Genomic DNA, 25221 nt, shown 5'->3' on the forward strand with positions numbered 1-25221 from the left:
AATCAAATGAGGATTCGAATAAATAATTGCGCAGCGGGAGAAAAATTTACTGCAATTAAAAAAATATATATTTTATTTATGACAAAACGTTGCAAGAAAATAAATCATCAATGATTTTCGCATTGCCCCCTGGGCATTAAAATATACCCCGGTGGGGCATGCGCCCCAATTTTAGAATCATTGTAATATGAGTATTATTATGGACGAAATGATTCATAGGGCAGACAGTGATCGTAATGCCTAGAGAAGTCAGATGGATTGAAAAATATGTATAGAAAATGAAAGCATTGTATACATTCAATTTGTAAAAAAATAGCTACCTAGACATGCCATACATTGCCAAATGCTTTCTAGGCATCATTTTACTAGTTTTTCTTTAAGAATATTACTATCAATACGAAGAGATTTGGGATTCATTCAACGCAATTTATTTTTACCTCTTCTTAAGCGATATACTACCAACATACTAGGGACTGTATATCGGATGTTGATAGCCTAAATATGTGCATTAAAAAAATACTAATATAAAAGCAATAAAAAATAAACTTCTCTGAATAAGTGTTTCAGTGAAAATATCCATCAAGTCTCTAAAACCCTAATAGATGTGCCTAAAAATCAATAGCAATTACGCTATTACGTATCAATAACAAATTACGTTCGTAAAAACTTATGTGTTTGATTAGTTCGTAAGGAATTATGCCATTTTCTATCTATAAATAAAGGAGAGTGACTGTGAGCTTGTTTTTTCTACAAATCTATAGTTTTTTTCTGAGATTTGATCTTAAAAGTGAAAGGAAGGTCACCGTCTTCATAACATTTTGAAAAAACGACTCCATCCTCTTTACAGCAGAATAAAACCCGGGCAACGCTGGGTAAATACTTCAGCTAGGCCTCTAAAAATTAAGTAGGTATTTACGAATGAGAGGTTTAAGTAACAAAGGTGTCTCAACAACACGTAGGTTTACTTTTGCATAATATAACTGAAACGTGTGAAATAAAGGTTTATATTCTTACTTGTATCGATGTTTCTAGGAAAATTTTCTAATATTTTAAGAAAGGGTAAGTGTTTGATATAATAAATAAATGTATTTAAATAAAATTACAAGGCAGCTTTTAGATTTATTTGTTTAAATAATCTTGAAGTATAAAATGGAGCCAAGATTATGAATCATACCGCTTTGTTCTCGAGCGCTTGAAAACTATATCATTAGTTGCACTAAGATAAAGTGGGATCCTCGTTAGTATTCGAGGCTTGAGAAAATCCATTATTAGCAACGGCAACATTTTTTTAATTGGCATTGAGAGATGTTTTCTCTTTTTACTAATTAATAATCTTATTAGCGTCTTCCTCGATAATTATGACACATAAAGAAAGATGAAACCAATTATCTCCACTCTTTTTTCTCCATAAAGAATGATGTCATATTTAGTGTTGCTGTGCAAGGGGTGTTTTTAAGAAGATAACGGGCTTAATATGCGCTAGCGTCTTGAAAATATATTCCACAGCCGTTCTCATGTTGAATAAATCAAACGTGAAAAAAAATGGAATCGCTTTTGGCTTGTCTCCCAGCTTTGAACCGGTGCTGAAGGGTTCCATGAATCTTTTCATTCCATAGAACAAAGAGACTTCCACATTATTATAACTATATAAGTGATCAAAAAATGGTTATTTCATCGTGAAGAACTAGAACTCACCACAATTGAAAAAGTTAGTAACGCGTTAGATTCTTGTGTTAATTTAATATCAAGTTTATCTGCATATAATTTGTATATTTTTTTGCTTTATAAACAATTCAATGTTCACTGTGTAACATTATTTGATTGAATGGTATAAAAATTTGGTTCGAATAAAAGAAATACGTTTAACGTATATGTGCAAACAACTTCAATAAGTCTGAAATACATTAATCTAAAATGTTTCACATTTAGATGTTGAAAAAACCACAACGATTAAAACATTCTCATGTATTGAAACCCAACCGAAACTCGAACGTTCTATAAATAAATAATTATAAAAATATTTCGTAGAAGAACAAGTTAATACGAATAAATCTATATGAAACATGAAACAGAACTAAGCAAAGACAAATAAAAAGATGACGAACACAACGAGGAATTGAACCCGAAATCTCTTGTCTTACCGGACAGGCGTTTTAAACCACTTGACCATTGAGACTTATTAATTGTTCCTAAATATTCATTTAGATTTTTAAAAACTCAAGGTATCCCATATAAATAAAAAAAAATCGAATATGTTTATCCGATAAACTATCTAGGTTACAAACCAATTTCATTTGAAACTTTGTTTCTATTTAAGAAAGTTTACTTGAAAGACGATATTGTTATATTTAATTATTGAAGACAATATTACCGATTCCTAAACGAAAATCTGAGACATAAAAATTAGAAAAAGATACGGTCACATCTAGGACTCGAACTCAGGACACTTGGTCGGGGCACCGCTCTACCAACTGAGCAAATGGACCCTATCTCCTTCGGTCATGTTTTAACTGTATCATACTTCGTATAAGAACTACCAACATTATCTTCATTTTCCTACCGCACATTTTTATTGGCAACTATCTTTATGTATGATCGCAAGATTCAACCCGAACTAAATGCAATATAGACAGAGTATTTAGATAAACATATCTAATTTTTATTTTAATGTGCGACATCTAATGACTTTTCTGCAAGTCTAGGATGAATATTTATTTTTTGGAATAACTTAGTGAGTAAATCCGCAAATAGTAATATTTGATTATCGAAGACATTATTAACGATTCCTAAACGAAAATCTGAGAAAAATCAGAAAAAGATACGGTCACATCTAGGTCCTAGGTATCTTTTTATGATTTTTCTGTTTCAGATTTTCGTTTAGGAATCGCTAATATTGCCTTCAATAATTAAATATTACAATTTGAGATTTTACTCAGAAAGTTATTCCAAAAAATAAATAAACGATATTGTTAATTCTGAATTTGAAATACGATATCGACAAATATGACGCTTAATAAATAGGTTCCAATGGTCGGGTGGTTTAAGATTCTTGCCCCTGTAAGACAATACCTATATCTTGGGTTCAATTCCTATTGTGACCGTTATCTTTTATTTTTTTCTGTTTCTTGTTCTGTTTCATGTGTCGTTTAGATTTATTAGTATTATCTTCTTCATCAATGCTATAATTACATTAATGGGTATAACCTTCAAATAAATAAAAAAGAAAAAGCTGTTCCTGAATGAAAATATTTATTCGTACTTCTTGACCTTTTTATTATATAAATAATCATGTCTATAAGTATACATAAGTAAAAACAGAATGTTGTATCCACATACAGGGTTTTCCAATAAGAGGTGTTATTTTGAATAGCCCGCTATTTCGGTAGATGTTACTTTTATATTATATTATTTAACAAGTAGAAACTATGCCATTAATAAAAATGGAACGATACACGCTTCAACAACGCATTGAAATTATTAAAATTCAGTTGAGTGAATCAAATGCAAATCATCTTGAGTGATGAGGCCCATTTCCACCTCGGTGGCTTCGTCAACAAGCAAAATTGTCGCATCTGGGGCTCAGAAAAGCCAAGAGTTATTGTTGAAAAGCATCTTTATTCTCAACGTGTGACTGTTTGGTGCGGTTAATGGTCCGGCGGAGTCATTGGACCTTACTTTTTCGAAAATGAGGCTGGAGCAACAGTTACGGTGAATGGATTGCGCTATTGAGAAATGATTAATGATTTTTTTATGGCCAGAATTGGATGGTGTTGATCTGGACAACGTTTACTTTCAACAAAACGAAGTTACGTGCCACATAAGCAACGAAACCATTGATCTTTTATGATTGAATATCAAATAAAACACCTCTTATTGGAAAACCCTATATATTGATTAAAAACTTTGATGTAGGTTAATTAATATGAACTTTGTAAAACGTCAATGTGGAGGAGTATGAAAAGTACCTACCTCTGCATAGAAGATGTTACAAATATGTTTTCATTATTGTTGTAGGTTAAGCTATTTAGAGCACCGAAGGTGAAATATGAAATAATAACTTGCGATGTACATAGAGCTACAATTAGAGGCGCTTCTGCGTACAAATATCTAATCAAAACTTGTTCCACTATTAGAACGCGGTAAGCAGCGCGCGTAGAACAGATTCAGTAGTTTTGTTAGAGCGTTAGGAGAATTGAAGGTCAGTTGGATGTCAAAAAACGGAACATATTTTTCGCTGCATGTCTCATCTAAATATAATACATCAATGGCGACGTATGAGTTTAACATTTTGATAAAAAAAAATTGTTAAAATAAAATTTTAAAATAAACCCTTTTACTGCTCGTATTATGTAATAATTTTATACTAATTCTTTATTTAGTTCTAAATATTGAGGTATATTGGGATTAATATTATTAAACTTCAACTATGTAAAAATCACAGTGGCAGTAATTTTAAACAAGATGATAGGTTTTAAAATAACTACTTTATCGTCAGTGGTCACTGGTCATGCTAGGTCAAGCTAGAACCTAAGAGTAAAGCGCGCTGGAGGTAAATTACAATTAAAATGAGTAAAATGAAAGCAATTTGCTGACCTAACTGAATGCATCTCCCTATAAATATCATACATTTAAGGAAACATGCACCAGTCCGCAGGTGACAGTAATATGATGAAACAGGTCCGTTGTGATAAATAAACTAGTGTAATAAAGTTTTAAAACGGTTTCGTTTCGAATCTCACCAAGCAATAACATTTAAAAAGTAGAAATTGTATTAAATAATTTAAAAATTTCGCTGAATACGTTAATTTAAATTTTATTTATCAATTTTATATAAAAAAAAACCATAAGAATATTTCTTCTCGCTTTAGTAGATAGCATACTAGTTTTTTCATGTCATGTCACATCTTAACTTACACTAGTGGTAAGAAGCAAATCATCTTCATTGATTTGCTTACTACAGAAAGAATGCTTCTTATTACATTAAATACTACACAACTCTTCGCTTGTAATAATAAACATCCATATTGTTTATTTATCTGTCCCTGAATGTACACATTTTTGTGTATTTTTACTGACTGTATTGATAAATTTTATTAGCCATGAAAAAATAACATAAGAGGTAACATTTTTTTTTATTTTCTTTTACATCTACGAAGCTCGAAAAATTGAATTGCCAGATATCGCGTTACGTTTTGAGACTGCAAGCAGTCGAATTTGAAGGTTTTTTTATCAATTCTTTCCTGCTAAAAATTCCAGAACCATCTCTAACTAGAAATTCTAGAAGACGCTTTCCAAGTGGCAAAGATCTCTCTATCGGGAAGGTACGTGTTCTCAGTATGCCATCTGCACCTCATGTAATATTTATGCCCATTAAGTTAAGCGAAACCCGCTATGACTTTTCAAACATATTTATTCGTGCGTAAGGTCTTTTTTATATCCATTAGTTTTATGTCCCCGTTTAATATTATAACGGCAATACCTCCCTTGTACTCGTAGAAAGCAGCTTGTGGTTATTTACGATCCAGGCTTAGGAGACAAAAAAGCGTACTAAAAATGTACCATTTTTATTTCCAACCGTTTTATAACTAACAAAATAATATATCTAACACTCAGGGGATATTGCATTTAGCTCAGTTGAATGCTTTAGCAATCAATATTGGTTTTCGTTTAAATATAGTAAATATTTATATTATGTATACTAGTAGTTAATACCCGGCTACACCAAGTATTATATTTTGTGTTCTTATTAACCCTTCAAACCTCGTAAGGACATTACTGGCCAGAAATATCGTACTCTATTAGAGCCTTTGAAGGACAAATTTGAATGGAGCGTTCATATATTATAAAAGTTTATTTTTTCCTACAGTCCAAAGATATACAATAATTTGTTTGTGGTTAGGAAAAGAAATATTTATTCTTCTAAGTTTGTCTCAAATATTTATAATAAGTACTTATCCTCTCATATAAGCTATTGAGCTAGTCAAATATTTATAATAAGTACTTATCCTCTCATATAAGCTATTGAGCTAGTCAAATATTTATAATAAGTACTTATCCTCTCATATAAGCTATTGAGCTAGTCAAATATTTATAATAAGTACTTATCCTCTCATATAAGCTATTGAGCTAGTCAAATATTTATAATAAGTACTTATCCTTTCATATAAGCTATTGAGCTAGTCAAATATTTATAATAAGTACTTATCCTCTCATATAAGCTATTGAGCTAGTCAAATATTTAACCCGACGTTGCTGTGGGTTATCCTTAGGAGATAAACATATACCGTGGCTTACTTTTCAGTAGGCCTATTCAAGATATACTTTTCCGTAGTAAATTATTTTGATGTATCTCGTAAAGTTTAGTAAGTGTCTTAAATATTTATAAATATAATTAACACGTATTATATATACAAACCTTCCGGAAGAAATTTTCTAAATGTAGTAAACTTTCTATTGAAATCCGTTGAGTACTTTAGAAGAACTAAGCGCACAAACAGACAGACACGGATAGCGACTTTATTTTATACTATTTAGAGATACCGTGGATAAAATCCTAAAAACTGTCAGTGTCCGATTACAAATTGGCGGAATTTTTTTCAATGGCAGTATTATTTATTGTATAAAAAGTGAAAACAGTTTTCTTACCAATTCCATACATAGAATTAACTTATTTTCTAAAATATCGATTTTTTTATAAGTTATGGCCTTTTTGAGTCGTTATTCTGTTAATATAAATGTTTATTTTGAATACAAACAACTGTAAGATCATTTTATCTAGGTATCTTAAAAATAAGAAATATATGGAATATAAATAAATAATTTTAAATTCCTCTGATACATTCCAATTTTCCATGCGAAACTTCACCGTCGCGTTGCGTCTTTGGGACTTACAGGTAAACATAATTAAAAGCCTGAACGGTTGAAATGCTAGTAATTACATACATATGTTATTAACTCAAGAAATGTGTGCGGTAAAACTATTAATAACTTATAAAGAGAGGGAAAATTTAAAAAAAATTCTAAGCTGATGTCAACTTAATGAATGAGTTTAGGACAAGGGAAATTTGCTGATTGTGTAGCGAGTGGATGGATCGAGAAAGCAATGTCGGAAGAATATTGTATGACTGTCACAGGGATGAAAAAAACATTGTGTACCATCCTTAGAGTAATAATATACGTACCATCCAAGTGAATCAAACACTTTTTGACGGATGTTATCGATTTTTTTGTGAATACCGCTCAATAGTCCCAACTGCCCACAACTGTCTGGAGCCAGTGAGGTTGTGACATTTCCATTTCGGGTATGTTGTGAGACAGAAGGTAGTGGGGGGTAAAGTAGGTGGGGAAGATGAAGATTGAAAAGTACCTATCTATTCAGATCCGGTCACCAAAACACTGCCACTGACATAACCAGCATCGCTTCAATTCTGAATGGTAGCCTTAACAAATACGCTAATATTATTTTTAATGCATAAATTGTGAAATAACACAAATTAAAGTAATACAATTAATATGTGCACGCCGGGATTTGAACCCACGTCCTCCGGTTACCTTACAGTTGCCTTACCCCTTAACCACAGAGGACGTCACGATGCAAAGAGTTGAAATAACAGAAGGGTATCAATGAGATAATGAATGAATGCGAATGTTGCAAAGAATTGTTGTTTGGGGCAGAATGGCGTGATTGTTCCGACATATCTGTCTACTTCTGCGGAGAAATATAAAGAAGATTCATTTTTTTTTAAGTTACTTATGTATGTTGAGTTATGTATCACAAAATCTACAATGCTTTTCACCGATTGGATTGAAATATGTAGGAATATATACCGTTTGCAAAAAAATTCTAAAAGTAAATCAAAACTCTTTGTGTTCGATCATTAATAATATAACGCTCCCAAATATTGATGGATGCTTTTCGGACAACGAACAAAAATACAAAGAATTCATCAGTGTCTTTGAAATAAAACGATTGAGAATAAAGCCTCCGAACTTTGGCCAAAGCATCAAATCGAGACTGAGTTTAAGAGCAAATATTAATATTTCCAATTAAAAGATTAACTGCTACTTTTGGAGACTGATACCAAATAGAACTCTGGAATTCAAAGTCCTCAATTAAATCTAATTAAAGTTTTTTTATCAAATTTAATTAGTAGAAATCGATTTTAACTTTCAGTTTTTTATTTTGTATATGTTTTAATAATATTATTATTTAATTTATAAATAAAGAGATATTTTTCGTGATAAAAGAAAAACGTGAAACTGTTTTAAGCTTATCACTTGCAGATACACGTTTACTTCAATTTTCTTTGGCGATTTCTCTATTATTAAATACACAATGGTGAAAAATTACTGAGTTAGGAAGTTTAAAATATAAGTAAATTAAAAATTATAAATTCGTTTAGAATTTTTATGAACATTTTGGATGTTTATTTGAAAGTTGGTGCTTAAACAGATGATATCGATTTTAAAATAATGTATTTAAATACAACATGTGAAAATTAAAAAAAATAATTCGGTAGTTATTCTAGACATTTCAATATTTTATCAACTTTGGTTTGAATTTTGTCACATATTTGTTTTCAAGTACCGAGCAGATTAACGTATTATGTTCAATATTATCACAATCAAATAAAAAATATATATTAAAAGATAAACACATAAATTTGTTTGGGGGCATTTTTTTAACACCGATTCAGAAGTGCCTTTCCTTTATCAGGAGAATATTATTAAAACAAGTTTTAATATGTGTATATTCACTTTTGACACCGTGTTAAAATAAAGTGATATAAATATATGTGATTTATTGTAATTATTGCAAGCCACAAAGTAAATGTTTTTTTCTAATCCGAAAAAGTATATTTGCAATCATAACATATTCTTATATCTCTGCCGTTTAATTCTACGAGTATTTCATAATAATGCCATTTATTCAAAATGCGATATAATACCATGAACGCTTAAGTCCCCTTGAGTGATTCTCCTTCACAAAGATTATTAATTATTTAGGAATATTCACAACCAGAATCCTATCTTATGATAATACAAATAATTTGATCCTTATTGGAATTAAAATGCCTAGGCTGCCTTAGTGTTTACTATCACGATGATTATTTTGAACTATCTATTTATCACTAGCTGAAGTCCCCGGCGTTGTCTGGGTTTTAAATGAAGTTTTTAAAAATCAAATATGGAAAAAAAATTCTCTTATTTGTATAAGATGTATAAAAATTCTGATTTAGAGGGTGAGTAAAGGGTGTGGGGGTGGTTTTTAGAACTCTCATTTAATTCGTGACCTTAATATTTTTTATTATTTATTTAACGCCCAGAGAGTTTTTACATGTAGGTGGTACAATTTTGATGACAGACAATTTTGAAATATAAGAAAGAAATAATAAAGATAGAATTACATATTATAATAAAGATAAATTAAAAAGTTTAAAAAAATGTGATTTGACTGGTTTACAAAAATACAACTTCTATTTAGGAATAGTGTTGGAATAAATCTTTTACGTGACCCACAAAATTCGAAAAGTAATATAAATATATTGACATCACCTTAGTATTGGTTTCCCATAGTGTGAAAACGTTGTATTTGAAGGTTAATTGTGCGAAATTTCAGCAATCTTGGAATAAAATTTTAGATTTGTTTAAAAAAAATCCTACACCGAGACACATTTCTTCATATTATATTTATTTATAAGTTATACGCCATTACGAGCTATTAATTATCTTGTGGTAGTAAATAATAATATAATGGTGACACAGTAGTAAATATGGAGCAAATGATTAGCTCATACAAACAGAACCAATAAGTGTATGATAACTTTACAATGTCGGATTGATTACTACCAATGATTTTATACAGATCCATAAAGCTCCATATTGGCAAAATCCATAATTTATGGTCAATTTGCGATATTCGCGAGCATGGTCAAAATATGATTCCGACCGTCGTCAGACAAAAGCCGCTGCTTTTAGCGAGGCCTCCAAGGTGTCGGATAAGCTATCAATACGCACGACTTTTTGGATAATATCATTAGTTTTTTTAGTCATAACTAAAGACCTCATTAACTAATGAACCTCCTACACTAAAAGTGTCAAAAATTACATACGGAATGCCAATGTATGTTGAAGTTATTATTTAAATTCGAAATTGTCAATTTATGAGTATTTTTAACTTTTACTTAGCCGTCTGACGTGAATTCATTTGCCAGCTGCCAGTATAGCTAGCGTTTATCGATTTGTATTACCGATATTGGTTGGCGTCTGAATAGTTCGACTACGCTAAATAAATCGCTACAAAATCCTCGGTATTATCAAAGTTATTGATATATACTGGCAACACTAGAGTAATTTGACATTCCGAATCATCAAACATCATACATTTACGTAAAAATATTAATAAACTGAAAATTTTGAATTTAAATAATAACCCAAATATGAATTGGCAGTCCGTATTAACTTTTTGGCCTTAAAAAGGGAGTTATTTAGTTAATGAAGTCTTTATTCACAACTAAGTTAATTTGTCAATGATATCTTAAGCCATAATACAAGATATGCGAAACGATTTGTCTTTTCAAACAAGTTTCGTCTCTCCAAGTTGGAACCGATTAAATCGATCTTATAAATATCTCCCTTCAATTCTACGAGCTTCATTAATCTGACTCTGTTCATTGATAAACCAGTGCTTTTGCATATAAAACGACATTATTAAAAAAGTTGCGTATATCAACAGTCACCCAAATTGAACTGACAGCCAATTTAGCCGGCTTTCCTTTTCGGAATTTCTTATCAATCGTTGAATGTGCTGGGGAATATTGCTAATAGATCCCGAAGTTCGTCTTATCGTATTGACATAGTGTAATATATGAATCATTCACTAGATCGATATCTTCGGGCTTTTTTGTATGAAACAAATTGGTTCTAAAAAACCATAGATATGCCAATATATATTTAGTACAATTCTCATTCGGAACCTACTTATTATACCATACACCAATGAAAAACTCTGAAAGTTTATTACATAGACTTTCAGAGTTTTTCATTGGTGGATACAGTTAGACAACAATATGACATCACAATATTCACGGTTCCAAATTTCGATCGGAGTCCGTGGTAGACCTTCAGTTGAAACATGCTTAAAAGTTCTAATGAATAAGAGTGTTTAATTTTGTTTTTAATCGTGTTTACGATATAAGTCAAATCTCATAAAAGCATAAAGCTATATTAGGGTAGGTACAGTGTACACAATAATTAATTATTTTTTGAGTGATAATTGATATCTAATTGCGTACAGATTATTGCTAATGTTAGTAGGTAGTAAGTAATAAGAAATAAGTTGTGTTATTTTGGTTTTAGTGAATTTTTAAAAGTAACTTAAAAATCTAAGTGTTCTTTCTTAAATTAAAGTATAAAAAATATTAAATTAACTTTAAAAAATGGAAAAATATAATACCAACAATTTATCGTTTAGTTTCGTTAAATAAACGTATCCAAAGTTTTATAATCTGCATTTTAAAAACAAGAACAATTAGTGTTTATGAAAAAATTAAACTACGAACCTATTTTATTTATTTTTTAGTTTTTTTTTTCGTACGTTTAAAGAAAACCCCTTCAGGTATTTTTTGACGATATTCAGCCTTTAATAGTATTTTTTAAAACGCACGTATTACGGTCTGAAAAAGGTCATATTTTCGATTTGATTTTGATAATTACTAAGCCTATGTTAATTTAAAAAATGTATAAAAAAAATTTTACTTGTTGAAAACACTATCATTATCGATTTGCTTAATAATATTATCATTATTTTAAATTAATAAAAAACTACACTCGGCCTTAAAGGACTTGGGGCACATTAAGATTTAGAAGCACTGATAAGAATAATAAATATTAAATAATATTGATAACTCCAACATATTTTTTATTTTTGTTTTCAGAAAGCAAAATGGCTTTCACTACGAGACCTTTACTTTGGATTTCTCATAATATGGAATCTTAAAGAACCTAACCTTAAGCAAAGAATCTAATAAATAAATTTTCCTTCAAATTTAATATTTATAAGATTTATTAATTCAGGTCCTGAGTAAAATAAATACCTCTCTATTTGGTTGTAGATAATTGGAATAAAATCGCCGAGGTTATAAGAAATTTACATTATTTAAAACGATCTGTCCACTAAAAAATATTCATAATTATTTAGATGCCATAGGACCCGGAATAAAATTATTTTGAATTTGAATCGTCTCACTTGAAAAATTTTCATAATTTAAAAATGGAATTGTCTCTGATGAAAAATGTTCATACTTCAAAAATGGAATCGTCTCAGGTGAAAAATATTCATAATTTGAAAATGGAATATGCTTCAGAATAAATTTCTATATTATTGGAAAATTCGATCAGTTCAGGTGATACCTACTTATCCATATCGAATTCAGGGCCATAACAGGTAACCATAAGGAGGCGTGCTCCAGGTGGTTACCTGGTTTACAGTCGCAAATCACGTCTCTGCACTTTCCAGGCTTCAAAACCACCCATTACCGGGACACGCCGTGAATTATTTTAACGTCTGTTCATAGACATAAAGAACACTAGATTAACACATTTATAAAATTTTGTCATCCAAGATACTGATCCGGAATATATAAGAGTTTAAATATTTGTAAACCGGAACTTCATCGAACGTAGGAGAGTTGATAACTCGTTCGAACTTAAGGCGATGCACTACGTCGTGTAATATTTTAAATTGAGCCGCTATCAATAACAACCCTTACGTAGATAAGGTTTAAATTCCCGCTTAACACCATCCGCCTGTTCTGATTTATGCAAGAAAAAAAACATGTCCAAAAAGTGCCTTTTATTTTATTTTGTGGATGTTAAGGCGATGCACTACGTCGTGTAATATTTTAAATTGAGCCGCTATCAATAATTACCCTTACGTAGATGGCGATAAGGTTTAAAATCCCGCTTAACACCATCAGCCTGTTTTGATTTATGCAACAAAAAAACATGGCCAAAAAGTGCTTTTTATATTATTTTGTCGATGTTCAGGCATAAATATATTTTTTTTTTCGATAATTTTATAAATAACTTAATTTTCCAGATTATACAATAAAATCATAACCGAAAATGGGTTCATAAGTAGGAGATTTTGAACTTTAAAGCAGTTTTCATAGGCCTTATACACTATTTTTTTCTGGGCTTATAAAAAGACTTATCAAAAAAATACTCGATTATTTCAAAGGCCAAGATTTATTGTACTAGCAATATTTAATTAAAGCATCTGAAACATTTCTTGGCGACCAAATTTTCAAACCAAAAACACATGATTTTGCATTACTACGTATGGCATCGCCTTAATAATAATAGTTTGGATAATTTAAAACCTTCCTTCTGTTTACTGAGAAAGAATTTTTTTAAAACACATTAATAATTAGTTAGAAAGTACCTAGTACTAACTATTAAGTAAGTGTAGCGATGCTACTAGAATATTCGAGAACGATCGCCAATGTAAAACGCATCGTACTGGAACTCTATATATAATGCGAGCATTCGGCGCTCCTACATGCAAGTCTGAATATTCACCGTGCGGCTATAAAATAAGGCGCATCGAGATGTACTCAGTCATTGGAGGGGACCCACCCTTTCCCGACGGCTGTGTGAGGAAACTGATTGTTTAACCTCCTTAGCCGCACACGTCAGGTTTCTAATTTTTTTGTAAAAAGAAGCTAAATTTATTTTAAAACGATTCTAGACCCTCCAATGTCCCTGCATGCATGATTGTTAGAAACATAAAAATATACAAGCCGCGTATCGAGGGCAGTTTACCCCACTATCACGGGGCAGTCCCGGCAAGAATGAGCGTGGCAAGCGGCCTGGCCACAACGATCCCAAGCACCCGCGTCCCTTAGCCAGTTTTCCGAGAGTACCCTCGAAGAAATGTAAATGGGGGGAGGGGGGGAGATACTCCCAAAGACCCTAGGGAATGAAATGAGCCTCAGGTCACCGGAGGCAGGACGGAAGGGGACCGGGCTCGCGCAAACATTCCCCAGGCCCGCTCATGATGCCGGGGGAGGCACCCGTAGTTCGTGGGACAGCCGCACCGGATTAATGTCACCTTACTGGATGCAGGAACAGGTTCTATCCGCCCCCATGGTGGAGAAATAAACAACACAGTACGATATAGTTCAGTTCGACAACCTATTCATAAACCAATTTGTAAGTAACAAATAAAAAGGCAAATAACAAACATAATAGAAAGAATAACAAACATAAGAAAATAAGTTGTGATCAACAACAAATTGACCGTTCATAATAGAAAAAAAAGAAGGGAAAAAAAAGGATTAACATAGTATTAAAGAGCTAAAACACAAAAAGAAACAGTATTATCATTACCAACGCGTTCCTAATAAATAAGGCCCAAATTCAAAAGTAAAAGGAAGAATGTGGATAAAAAAAACAGTGTAAAGAACGGGCAAAAACGGTGTAAAAAGCCAATATACACAATAAATGAATAAGAAATAATAAAACAAACAAATAAATTAATAAATGCATTGCGATCATGCCATAAGACAAATAAAGTAGAACCAATGAGTATATAAAAATAAAAATAAAACACAAAGCAATCGCGCATAAAAAATATTAAAGTTGTTATAGAGGAGTAACCGTGGAGTGACAGGAACAATACGCTTGGCACCTGAAACAAAGATGATTTTTGTCTAAATCAGCAACTCTAAGCACAGGCCATCTCTCTACCCAGGACTTTACAAACTTTTTGAAGCATTCAAAATTCTCTCTGTTCAACACGAGATCGGCATTCCATGCCGGTCTTGTAATCCCTCTCAAACCATCCAACATTTCCTCTCGGGCATCCTTCATCAACTTGCAGTGCCACAGAATGTGCTCGGCTGTCTGGTTAGTGTCACCACATGAACAGTTCGGATGAGGAGACAAGGCGAGACTATGTAGCCGCCCCCTGAGCTCCCCATGACCGGACACCAATTGCGTCATATAGTGATCCCGTTTTATGTGCGCCCCTTCCATTCTGCTTTTAACTAAAGGGAAGAAAGAGAAAGTCAATCTACCCTTCGTTGACCTATCCCATCGCTCTTGCCATACACTCAGCGTTCTATCTCGCGTGGCTTTCAATAAGCCAGGAAGGGACACCGCTCCACCAGGTGTCAGTTCAACTCCCAGGTGGACAGCGGCCTTACCTCTTGTAAATGCCTTTTTTGTCAAAACTTCCCTAATTTCCAAGTCAATCGGCAGTGTATCAGCCAGAACCGGTAATGCATCATTAGCCACAGTTCTATATGCGCCCGAAAGCGCCAACTCAGTCAGTCATCAATTAGCAGTTTTACAAGTGACCAACCTGCGAGCCCTGCGACTGCTTGCTGCCTACTGAAGGCGGTCGGCAACTGACTGGCCGGCCCCCGCGTCGTGCCCCGCCGATACTCCACCGCACCGCTACATGGAACTACTTACATACGCCCGGCTCGGCACGGATTATTATGGACTCATCGGGATCACATCAGCGCCCTGGCCCCGGATATCATTCATGGCCCGCGCTCCTCACGCGCCTAGACCCTGCGACACCTTCGCCAATCTGCGCCTCGGTCCCGGCCCCTGCACATCTACCGATCAATTCTATCACACCTTCGGCTACCTTGTTCACACTGGAGAACCCGGAAGACTCCACGTCTTCACCAGTGCTGTCCGGTCTCCACCAATGCAGTGTCGACTCACTGACAAACGCCTTGACCACTCCACCGCCGGCATTTCCGCTTAAAACTGGTGTCATCGTCATCAGTCCGGAGTCATCTCCCAACTGCGCAACTCCACTGACTCAAAATAAACGCTGTGCCACAACAACCACTATCTTTCGTTGGCTCACTACCAGATCCCCAAATAAGTAAGTAAGTTAGTAAAGTAAAGTAAGTAAGTAGGAAATAATAAATTACTAGCAGATAAAAACACGCCACCGTGGTTTGAAAAATTCAACAGTATTTTTTGAAAATATCAGAGGGCGCCACTTCTGTTTATAAAAACCCTAAAGCATACAGTCATCGTGATAATAATACTATCAGAATGCATTACGAAAGTTGGAAAAATCATCGTTGACTTCTATGTCGTCAAGCAGAGTGAGTAAGCCCTAAGACAGTACCTACTGAGCTATTTTTAATCGTATACTAAATATTATCTAGGAGTATTTATAAAACTTAGGCCAATCTTGCGTATTTCATATCTGTGGTAAAATGGCGTGTTACTTGAGAAAATCTCTAAGTTATACCATTATACGCACTCACGCAGATTTCAGTTTTTGAAATTGAAAAATCTTTCAATGGATGAATCATGACCAGGTTCGAAAATCATTTCAAATTTTATTAGTCGCACAATGACACAGTTATCTATACGGGCGGCCAAAAGAAGAACTAGCAAACGATGTAACTAGTTTTTTTTTATCAAATGTTATAAATCAGATGTGTACATGGTTCCAAAATATTCAGCTCTAAATATTCTGAGACAATTCCATTTTTAAATTGAGAAAAGTGAGACGATTCAAATTCAAAATAATTTCAACTCACCTAAAGTGACATAAAGCCATGAAAATAAATGGTAAAAGACTAACCTGTAAATCTAACCTAACCTAACCTATTATTTGTTTCATAACATTTCATGACTTTATATCACTTTTTGAATGCGTATTGAATTGCCATTTCGACGAGTTATCCGTTCACCAGATTATTCAATCATTTGAAAATCGCCACTTCACATATCCAATTTTTATTTAAATAGTACAAAACAAAGTCGCTATCCGCGTCTGTCTGTTTGCGCGTTTGGTTCTTCTAAACTACGCAACGGATTTTAATAGGGTTTTAACCGTCATTTAGAGAATTTCTTTCGGAAGGTATATATATATATTTATATTTAATTCATGCATATTATATTTATAGAAAGAAGAGACAAGTCGAGCAATACCGGGTATACGTTAACCAGTAAGTTATACTATAAGACTGTAAAATATACTATTAATGAAAGTTTTAAATCTTAAGATATAAACCGTATTATTATATACTTTTATTAATCATAAAAAGTTACATTTTGTCACCGACGCTTGACCTTTAAAGAGCATTAAGATTATTTTTGCCAACTTTCCAATTAATTTTGTGATCAAATGCTTTAAAACTTGCGGGATTTTAAGCTTTTTATGATAATAAAGCTTTGGTAATTCCGATGGCCAAAGTTAAATATCAATTAAAATTTAGCTTTTCTTTAGAAGAAAACAGAAATTTAATTTCGGAAAAATGAATGCTGAAAATCATAGAAGTAAATAATACCTTTCTTCTTTGCTGGAAGAAGTTTCAAGAGAGGGTTCATTCAACAAGTATTTTAGGATCGAGTCGCAAAAAAATGGTGGCTCTAAAAATACCCCGTGAATACGGAAGATTGATTCTAAACTGAGTATAATCAAATTAAGGACAAGGTTCTATGAAGTGGCTAAGGTAAAATATTAAACATTTCCACAGTTTTATGTAAACTGTCAATGATTATAATATCACAATATTAGTTAATGTTAATTAAGTGTTAATCTCAAGTGACCTACCAGGTAGGTATTGTACTGTATATTATCTCCATATATACATAGATAGTAATAACATAGTAGAAATGTATTATATACTTGTACAGCGCCCTCGAGGTGATTTTGCACTAAAACGGCGCTATAAAAAGCCTCCAAATATTATTATTATTATAACTTGCGCAGACCCGTAAAAAATCACCGTATGTATATATATTTTTTTTATAATTTATTTAAAAATAAAAATAAAGATTGTTGAAAAAAAATAAATATAAAAATTTCTAAATCTAAAATAAAATTGCAACGGCCGAGAGTCAAACCCTGATCAACTGCTTGAAATGCAACCATGCTCACCATTACTACACCACTAATAACAACAAATTTGTCAATTTGTGAATTATGTACCAATATTAGCCGATTATTCCTACATAAATATAATTTTAGTACTTTTCAGCTAGTATTGCATAACCTAACCGAACCCCTATTAAATTATTCCTAGGTACTTGTACGTGAATACCTACTGGTAAATTATTAATTTCCTCTTTCTATTTCTATTAAAAAATCGAAAAAATACATTACTTCAATTTAATTCAATTTTAATATTCCTTTCTGTAAGTTTATTTCCATAGCCGCAAGTAAATAAATGGATATTAAAAATGTTCGCTTCATCTTATGTAAGAATATGCTACAAGTTAATGCTTTCGATGTCTTCCACTCTAAGTGGTAAAAAGCCTTGTACTTGTCACCTGCAACTAAAAAAACACACGAGCCTTGAAAAGTCCTGAAAACGGGGTTAATCCGTGAATAAAATTGCATCGTTAAATAGCTTAATACAAAGATTTCTCTATTCAGGCATTTTTCGCAGAAAAGGAGTCCGATATAGTTGACTAGTCTACAAGAGAATTCGTAATAGATAAGCTTATTAATTTAGCTATGTCTAAAGATTGTTAAACAAATAAGTTTTTGTCAGGTTTTTCTTTGATGATTTTATTAGTCTGATTCAGATTTGTATAATTTCAATATTATAATTTTTTTTTAAATCTCAGATTTTATTTTATTTTTTATGGTTTTACACCCAGCCGGGCTTTTACATGTGTCAAGCAAGTTTCAAAGCGATAATTGATTCAAAATCTATTTGAATTAATGTTTTTTTGTGGTAAATAAAGTTTGATTTATTGAAAAAAACAATAAATGATTGACAAACAATTATAAACTTGAACATACAAATAAATACCATTGTTATTTTCACTTTTCGATACTCTTTTTTTTTATTCAACATAATTTAATTGAAAAGTCAATAAAATACATGAAAGTTACACACTTTTTAAACGATCTGTTTAATAAATCTTAACGAATCATGGAACAGAACAAGACACAGAAAAATAAAAAGATAACGTTTTCATCTGGGAAACGAACCCAGAATCTTCGTCTTAACGGGACAACGTCTGTTTCATGTATTGTTCAGATTTATAACTATTATTTTCTTGTTCAATGATTTATTACATTGATGGGTATAACTTTCAAAAGTTGTTAAAATAAAAAAAAAACTGTTGTCTGTTTGTTTGTGAAATAAGTAAAACATTATGAATATTTCAGGAGGCACTTACATTTTTGAATTTATGATTTTTTTATCCATGCATACGAAAGCGAGCATTTTTATCCCCTTTATGGTGGTCGTATTCCAAGTTGAACAGTATTTGGTAAACACAAAAACACACCAAGTGAACAAAGCAGCACTTCTCTGTGTGTACGGGTCGTGTAAACGAAACGTTGATGTTTAGTTATTAACCTTTTAGAAATTAGCATGTAAGAGTTCACTTACCTTTGGGTCCACATCTGGCTGCTGTATTCTTACATCGAGAGAACCTCCGAGTACAGCATACCAGTATTTTCCTTGGTCCCCTTGGCGAAACACTGAAAAAAATATAAAAAACACATATAAGGCATTGACATTTTATTTATAAAAAAAGTTTATGTACAAAAATAAATTCATTAAAAAATACCGCATTTACAAAATTTTTTATGGTTGCAACCCATGCTCAAAAACAAATAATATATGTATTTGAAAAGTTACATATAATGCTTGGTTTACATTTCTACCCAAATAAATACAGAAACATTATGTTTGTATTGTTTAGTAGTATTTATCTATGAACTTGAATATTATTTTTATTTTTAATTAAATCTATTTGAATTTCTCTTTTTTTTTAATGAAAATCTTAGAAGCAGAAATTAACCCTCTTTCCGACATCCGATCGAGCTGAATCATGTTGTCAATGACAATGCATTCTATCAACTTTTGGTGGCTATCACGGACGCACACGCGTACACATCTTGATACAGGAATGCCCTAGTGAGATGTGCAGAGTATGTTTTTTATGATAAAAACTGTTTTTTAAATAAATAAATAAATATATCCAATTCTTTGAAATCGGATAACGTTACTGCAGTTAATATATGAAATATATGTCGGTCCTACCCGATCGGCATTTGTACAAATCGCAAGTGCGCCCTACTGTCGAATTTGGCAGCCATCTCTGGTCCGGAGCCCCTAAATACCTGAAAAAAACCCTTGACTCTGTGCAAAAACGGGCGGTCCGTTTGATAGATTCCCCAATCTTAACAAACGGACTGCAATCTTTAGAGCACAGGCGTCAGGTAGGTATGCTGTCCTTGTTCTATCGGTATTACAATGGAAGATGCTCTGAGGAACTAGCGTCATTGATCCCTTCGGCACCGGTGCGTAGTCGGGATATACGCCAAACGCGGGCCCAACATTTGTACACGGTTGACATTTGTCACATGAGAACGGGTCGCTTCTACGATTCGTTCTTAAATTTAACAGCTCGGCTGTGGAACGAACTGCCGGCCTCTGTGTTTCCTCCCTCCTACAACATGGGACTCTTCAAGACCCATGTTCACTCCTTCCTCTCCACAAAAAGACCCTCCACACAGCATCCCCAAAGATGACATAGGCCCTGAGGGAAATTATTTTCTTCAGGGCCTCCTGTGTGGAGTTAATATAAAAAATTTAAAAAAAGTGTTGCCGACTCCAATTTCTGGGTAGGAAGGTTCAATGTTCAGTCAAACCATAAAGATTTTATTTGTTTTACATTAGATACAATAGGGACTGAGAAAAAAAATATTGCATCGGGGCCTATGTCATTTTTAGGGATGCTGTGTGGTGGGTATTTTTATGGAGAGGAAGTTTTGGCAAAGAAAATGGTATGTGGGTAGGAATGAATCTAGATGTCAAAGTGCCAGGTGACACAGACGTATGAATCCATCTCTCATACTGCAGTGCAAGGCGATGGGTCGAAAGAGTCCTGCTAGAGAGGTAAATAGGTCACCCTCAGCCAGTCTCTCCCGATTTGGCCCGCACACGCAGTAGGTAGGCAAACGCATTCACCGCATTAAAAAAATATTTATATCTATTTTCCCCAATAAACTAAAGTAAAAACATACATTTTTGATTAAATAGTTACGTACACATTCTATTTTTATTGCATTTAAATTAAAATAAAACCAATTTCATATTATCTCTGTATAAGGACGAAAAAAGGGCTTTAATAATAGTTTAATTATCGTGAAAAAGGGCACGGTTTTTAAAAGCAATAAAGAAAATCTGTTTCTGAAGCCTTCAGTATTATGTAAATTGACTTTAATAAGTGATGAATTATTTACTTGAAGGAAAGGAATGGAAAGTTTAAAACCTTTAAGAATTTTGGATTCAATTGACTAATAATTTTAATTAGCCTATGTATTAATAAAGATATCACTTCAAAGAATTTCACGGTTGAACCGGAGTTTGAAACCTAACCTAACTATAAGAGCTTAATGAGGTAAGCATGAATATTTAATGAGGTTTAGAGATTAATGTAAATAATAATTTATTCATTGGGGTAATAAAATCGAATGTAACATTAATAACACTTTAGCAACTAACCAACAACTTTGAGTCAAAATATTTAAATCTGAACATGGACTTCTGTGGAAGTCTACTATATTGTCTGAATTCTGTCAAACTGCCATAGTACACGGTTATTGAGGTTTAAATATTAGAGAACATCGACATTAAGCCTTTTAAATTGTAAATAACATTATACCATTAGACCAGGTTACGTACACAACTCAGTACAATAATACGCTAGTGAGGCAGAGATAGGGTCCGCCTCCGAGAGCCGCTGATTTCACGTAGGAGGAAGAGGGTGGGGAATTCACATGTAACAAAATCTGACATGGACGCGTTTGGTTTAGTTTGAGGCGCACCTCAAACAAAAAACACTTCCGAAGTAAAACCGATCGAATGGAATCGATGGAATAACCGAGTAAGGCTATTATTTAGTACCGCAAATTAGCAATTAACGGGGTCTATCTTGTGTTTGTGTCTAATAATTAACATAGGTAGTTTGCAATATTGTTTAGGTTTAGTTATACATACAGTATATATTTATATAATACTTTCAAAAACAAACAGCACTGATTGCGACATAAAATTTTGACAGCATGACCCATTTGCTACTGACGCCAATGATAATGCATTAGGTTTAAAAGTTGGTAAAATCGATAGCAATGTCAATATATGTTCTGTTCAAATTTAAACAATTCAAAAGTATACATAGTTATGGTTACATTGTAATAATGATTATGAAATTAAAAGACAAACATGTTTTCGTATTTAGAAAGTCTCACATTTTTGCATTTCCTTCTGAAATATTACCAACGCAGTTGAATTAACACGTGTTACACTTAACAGGATGACTTATACTTTGAAGATAATTTTAATAAATCAGCATTACTCATTTCTCTCCGTGTACGTCTTAATTTGCAGTATGCTTTGTATCCTGATATAGATGTCTTTGGTTTTTAAAGCTTTTGATAATTTTTATTAAAACAGTGGTGTAAATAATGTTAATTACTTTAATTTAATATAAAATAATGCCACAAAGCGATTTTTCTATTATTGAAGAAATACATTAATCTTACTGAGAGAGTGCAGCATATTGTGATTGCTTTTATTAAAACTTCCGCGACAATTCGAATAATAATCAATTCTATAAAAATCACAACTGCTATAGAAAAGTCCGACATCTCAGAACGTATCCTGCGTATGCAATTGTTCTCTTGCGTCACTAAAGTCATCCTATGCCATGAAAACTGATTCCCTGGTAATAATAATAATTACCTCGCAGCGAATCTAACGGCGGTGTATTTTCAGCTATTTGTAAAAGGGTTTTCAATACGCACCCCTAGCCAGAATAATACGTAGGGGTGAAAGGGGGTGTATTTGATGACGTGGAAGCCTCGCCTCCCCTATTGACACGGGGGTAGGCGCGCTATCATCTGGTGACACAGCTCGGGCAGGTGAATGACTCTTTGTACCGCTAAAATGATTTTCAGGTTTCGATTACGAGTCTGCTACGATGAGCTCCGTAGCTACCACGACGAAACCTTTCGATTAACCGTGCACTAAGTTTGCCGGCGTCTGCTACGGACGATAGCAATTCGCCCGTTTCTTGGAATGAATAATCTATCAAGCGAGGCACCAATTAAATTGAACTGTCGGTACCGACGAGTTTTTTTTCTTATAATAAAAGGATTTCTTCTAAGTTAACGAATCTGGAAAGGGTATACTGTAAGTAATGTCAGATAAAGACAAGTTAGTATATATATTTTATAATTAGGGAACGGAATAGAAATTTTCTCATCAAGAGAAGAGCAAATTTAGGGCAAAAGTAGTGGTTGGTGGCAGAAAAGTGGAAAAAATGGACATTCACAGTTGTTGCGGGGTCAGATTAAATCAGTTCAAATTATGAATGGTCAGAAAAGCTTGCATGCATCTACTTTTTTTTACTACAAAAAAAATCTTGTGCAAGTTTATCGTTTAGGAGAATTTTTTACTTGTTCAGAATGTTATCAATTTTTTTCAACATACCTTTATCTCTTAATCACTCATGAGGAAAGAGTATAATCAAAATAACCGTGAATCTTGGTTAAAGCCATCAATGTAAATGTCACTGGAGAAAAAGATAATACTAATAAGTCTAAACGATGAATATAACCTTCAAAGTAAATAAAAAAAATTAAAAATTCCTGAATATTAATTTAGACTATAAAAAGTCTAATGGTATTCCATATAAATAATGAATAAATATATTTATCCGAGATACAGGATCTAGATTACAAACCAATTTCTATTAAACATTTTAAAAATGTAGCTGCCAAAAATATTGGACAAATTAGTTGCAATTCTAAATTTGCAATATGACGTTTAGTAAATAGTTCCCAATAGTCGAGTGGTTTAAGACATATGTCCCGGTAAGACGAAATAAGAAAAAAAATAATTTAAGGGTGTTATTCTTAACAAGGAATTGAGTTTGGTCAACTGGAGTTAGGCGTACCCAAACTCAGGCTAAATAATCACAAATTCCAAGCCTATTTTGGCGTGATATTGCGGAGGTTATTTGAAATTTGATTTTTATTTATCTCTCGATATCTTTTACTTGCTCGCGTGTTTTATTTAGGTAATATTTTTCGTTTTCTTTTTCAGAATACATAAATAATTCAATGTCACAGTGAAAGACGACGGAAGGGAAGAAACATGCTGTAATATTCCTGTATCTACCTTTCACGGTGAAATATTTATGTACGGAATTCGACTCGTGTACGCTCAACATACGTCTGTTTTCATGTTTAAATAAAAGATTCTGGTTACACGCGGTGAGACGGAAAAAACCACTTTTATTTTACTTTTCAACTAATAGATTAAATGATTAAATGTGTCTATATTTAAACAGGATCAAAACCATGGAAAAAAGAAGAATAAAAGAAATGCGATGTTGGCGTGATTTGTTATTCAACTCAGTTGTGTTTCATCATCTTTTGGATGGCGATGTTTGATGTTGTGTGATTGAGTGATAAGATCATTATGTATATTTTTACCATTTTATTTAATTAATATCATTCCTCTAAATATTAATATGAAAATAAGTGAAATGATTACTGCGGTTTAAAGCCAATTAATTCACCTAGATTTCATCATTTTTCACATAATTTACGTTTTATAGATTTGACACGCTTTGACAAGCAATCGCACATAACGTTTTTGCAAACTTGCCATAATATGCCAACAATCGTTTGAGAGACAGTTATAATAATCTAGAACCAAAAGGTATTAAGTCAGTTTCCATTCCAATCTACGTGGAAGGCATTTCTAGCGTGTATTATCTCATCAAGGGTAAAAACAAACATGCGAATGTAAGACAGAATATATAGATATTTGTGATGTGCTGATAGAAAGGTTAACATTTTTAAGCCTCTTAAATGAAGGTAGGCAGGATTACCAAAGTTTAACAGCTGTTAATGAAAATATTTATTTTTATAAGCAATAATTATTAGCCTGAAACACTCATCCACATTGAAAAATCTCATGATAAAAGATACCTGACGCCAACGGGACCTGAACCCGTGTCCTTTCGATTTCCGGTCGACAGCTCTGACCACTGAGCTATGGCGGCTTATCTCTTATCCGCGAAATAATTCAATATATACTAGTGTTTCATTCAACAATTATTGCTTATTACATTTTTTCACATGAAAACAACCAACTTTATTTTTATATGAGAAAGGCATTGCTAACTCTCTCACTA

At 32.8% G+C, this 25221-nt stretch overlaps 1 protein-coding gene across 2 annotated transcripts in view; it reads right to left on the reverse strand.

Moving 5' to 3' along the window:
- The window catches only part of Epac (Exchange protein directly activated by cAMP), a 524699-nt gene that overhangs the window by 258407 nt on the left and 241071 nt on the right, over positions 1–25221 (reverse strand). For both annotated transcript variants that reach the window (XM_089634072.1, XM_089634073.1), the window contains exon 3: positions 19395–19486. In XM_089634072.1, coding sequence (XP_089490198.1) covers positions 19395–19486 — 92 coding nt within the window. The remainder of the gene's footprint in view (positions 1–19394; positions 19487–25221) is intronic.

The sequence above is a fragment of the Hesperophylax consimilis genome, chromosome 8 (assembly GCF_061612785.1).
Source record: "Hesperophylax consimilis isolate HC1 chromosome 8, BYU_Hcon_1.0, whole genome shotgun sequence".
Classification (NCBI taxonomy): Eukaryota; Metazoa; Arthropoda; class Insecta; order Trichoptera; family Limnephilidae; genus Hesperophylax; species Hesperophylax consimilis.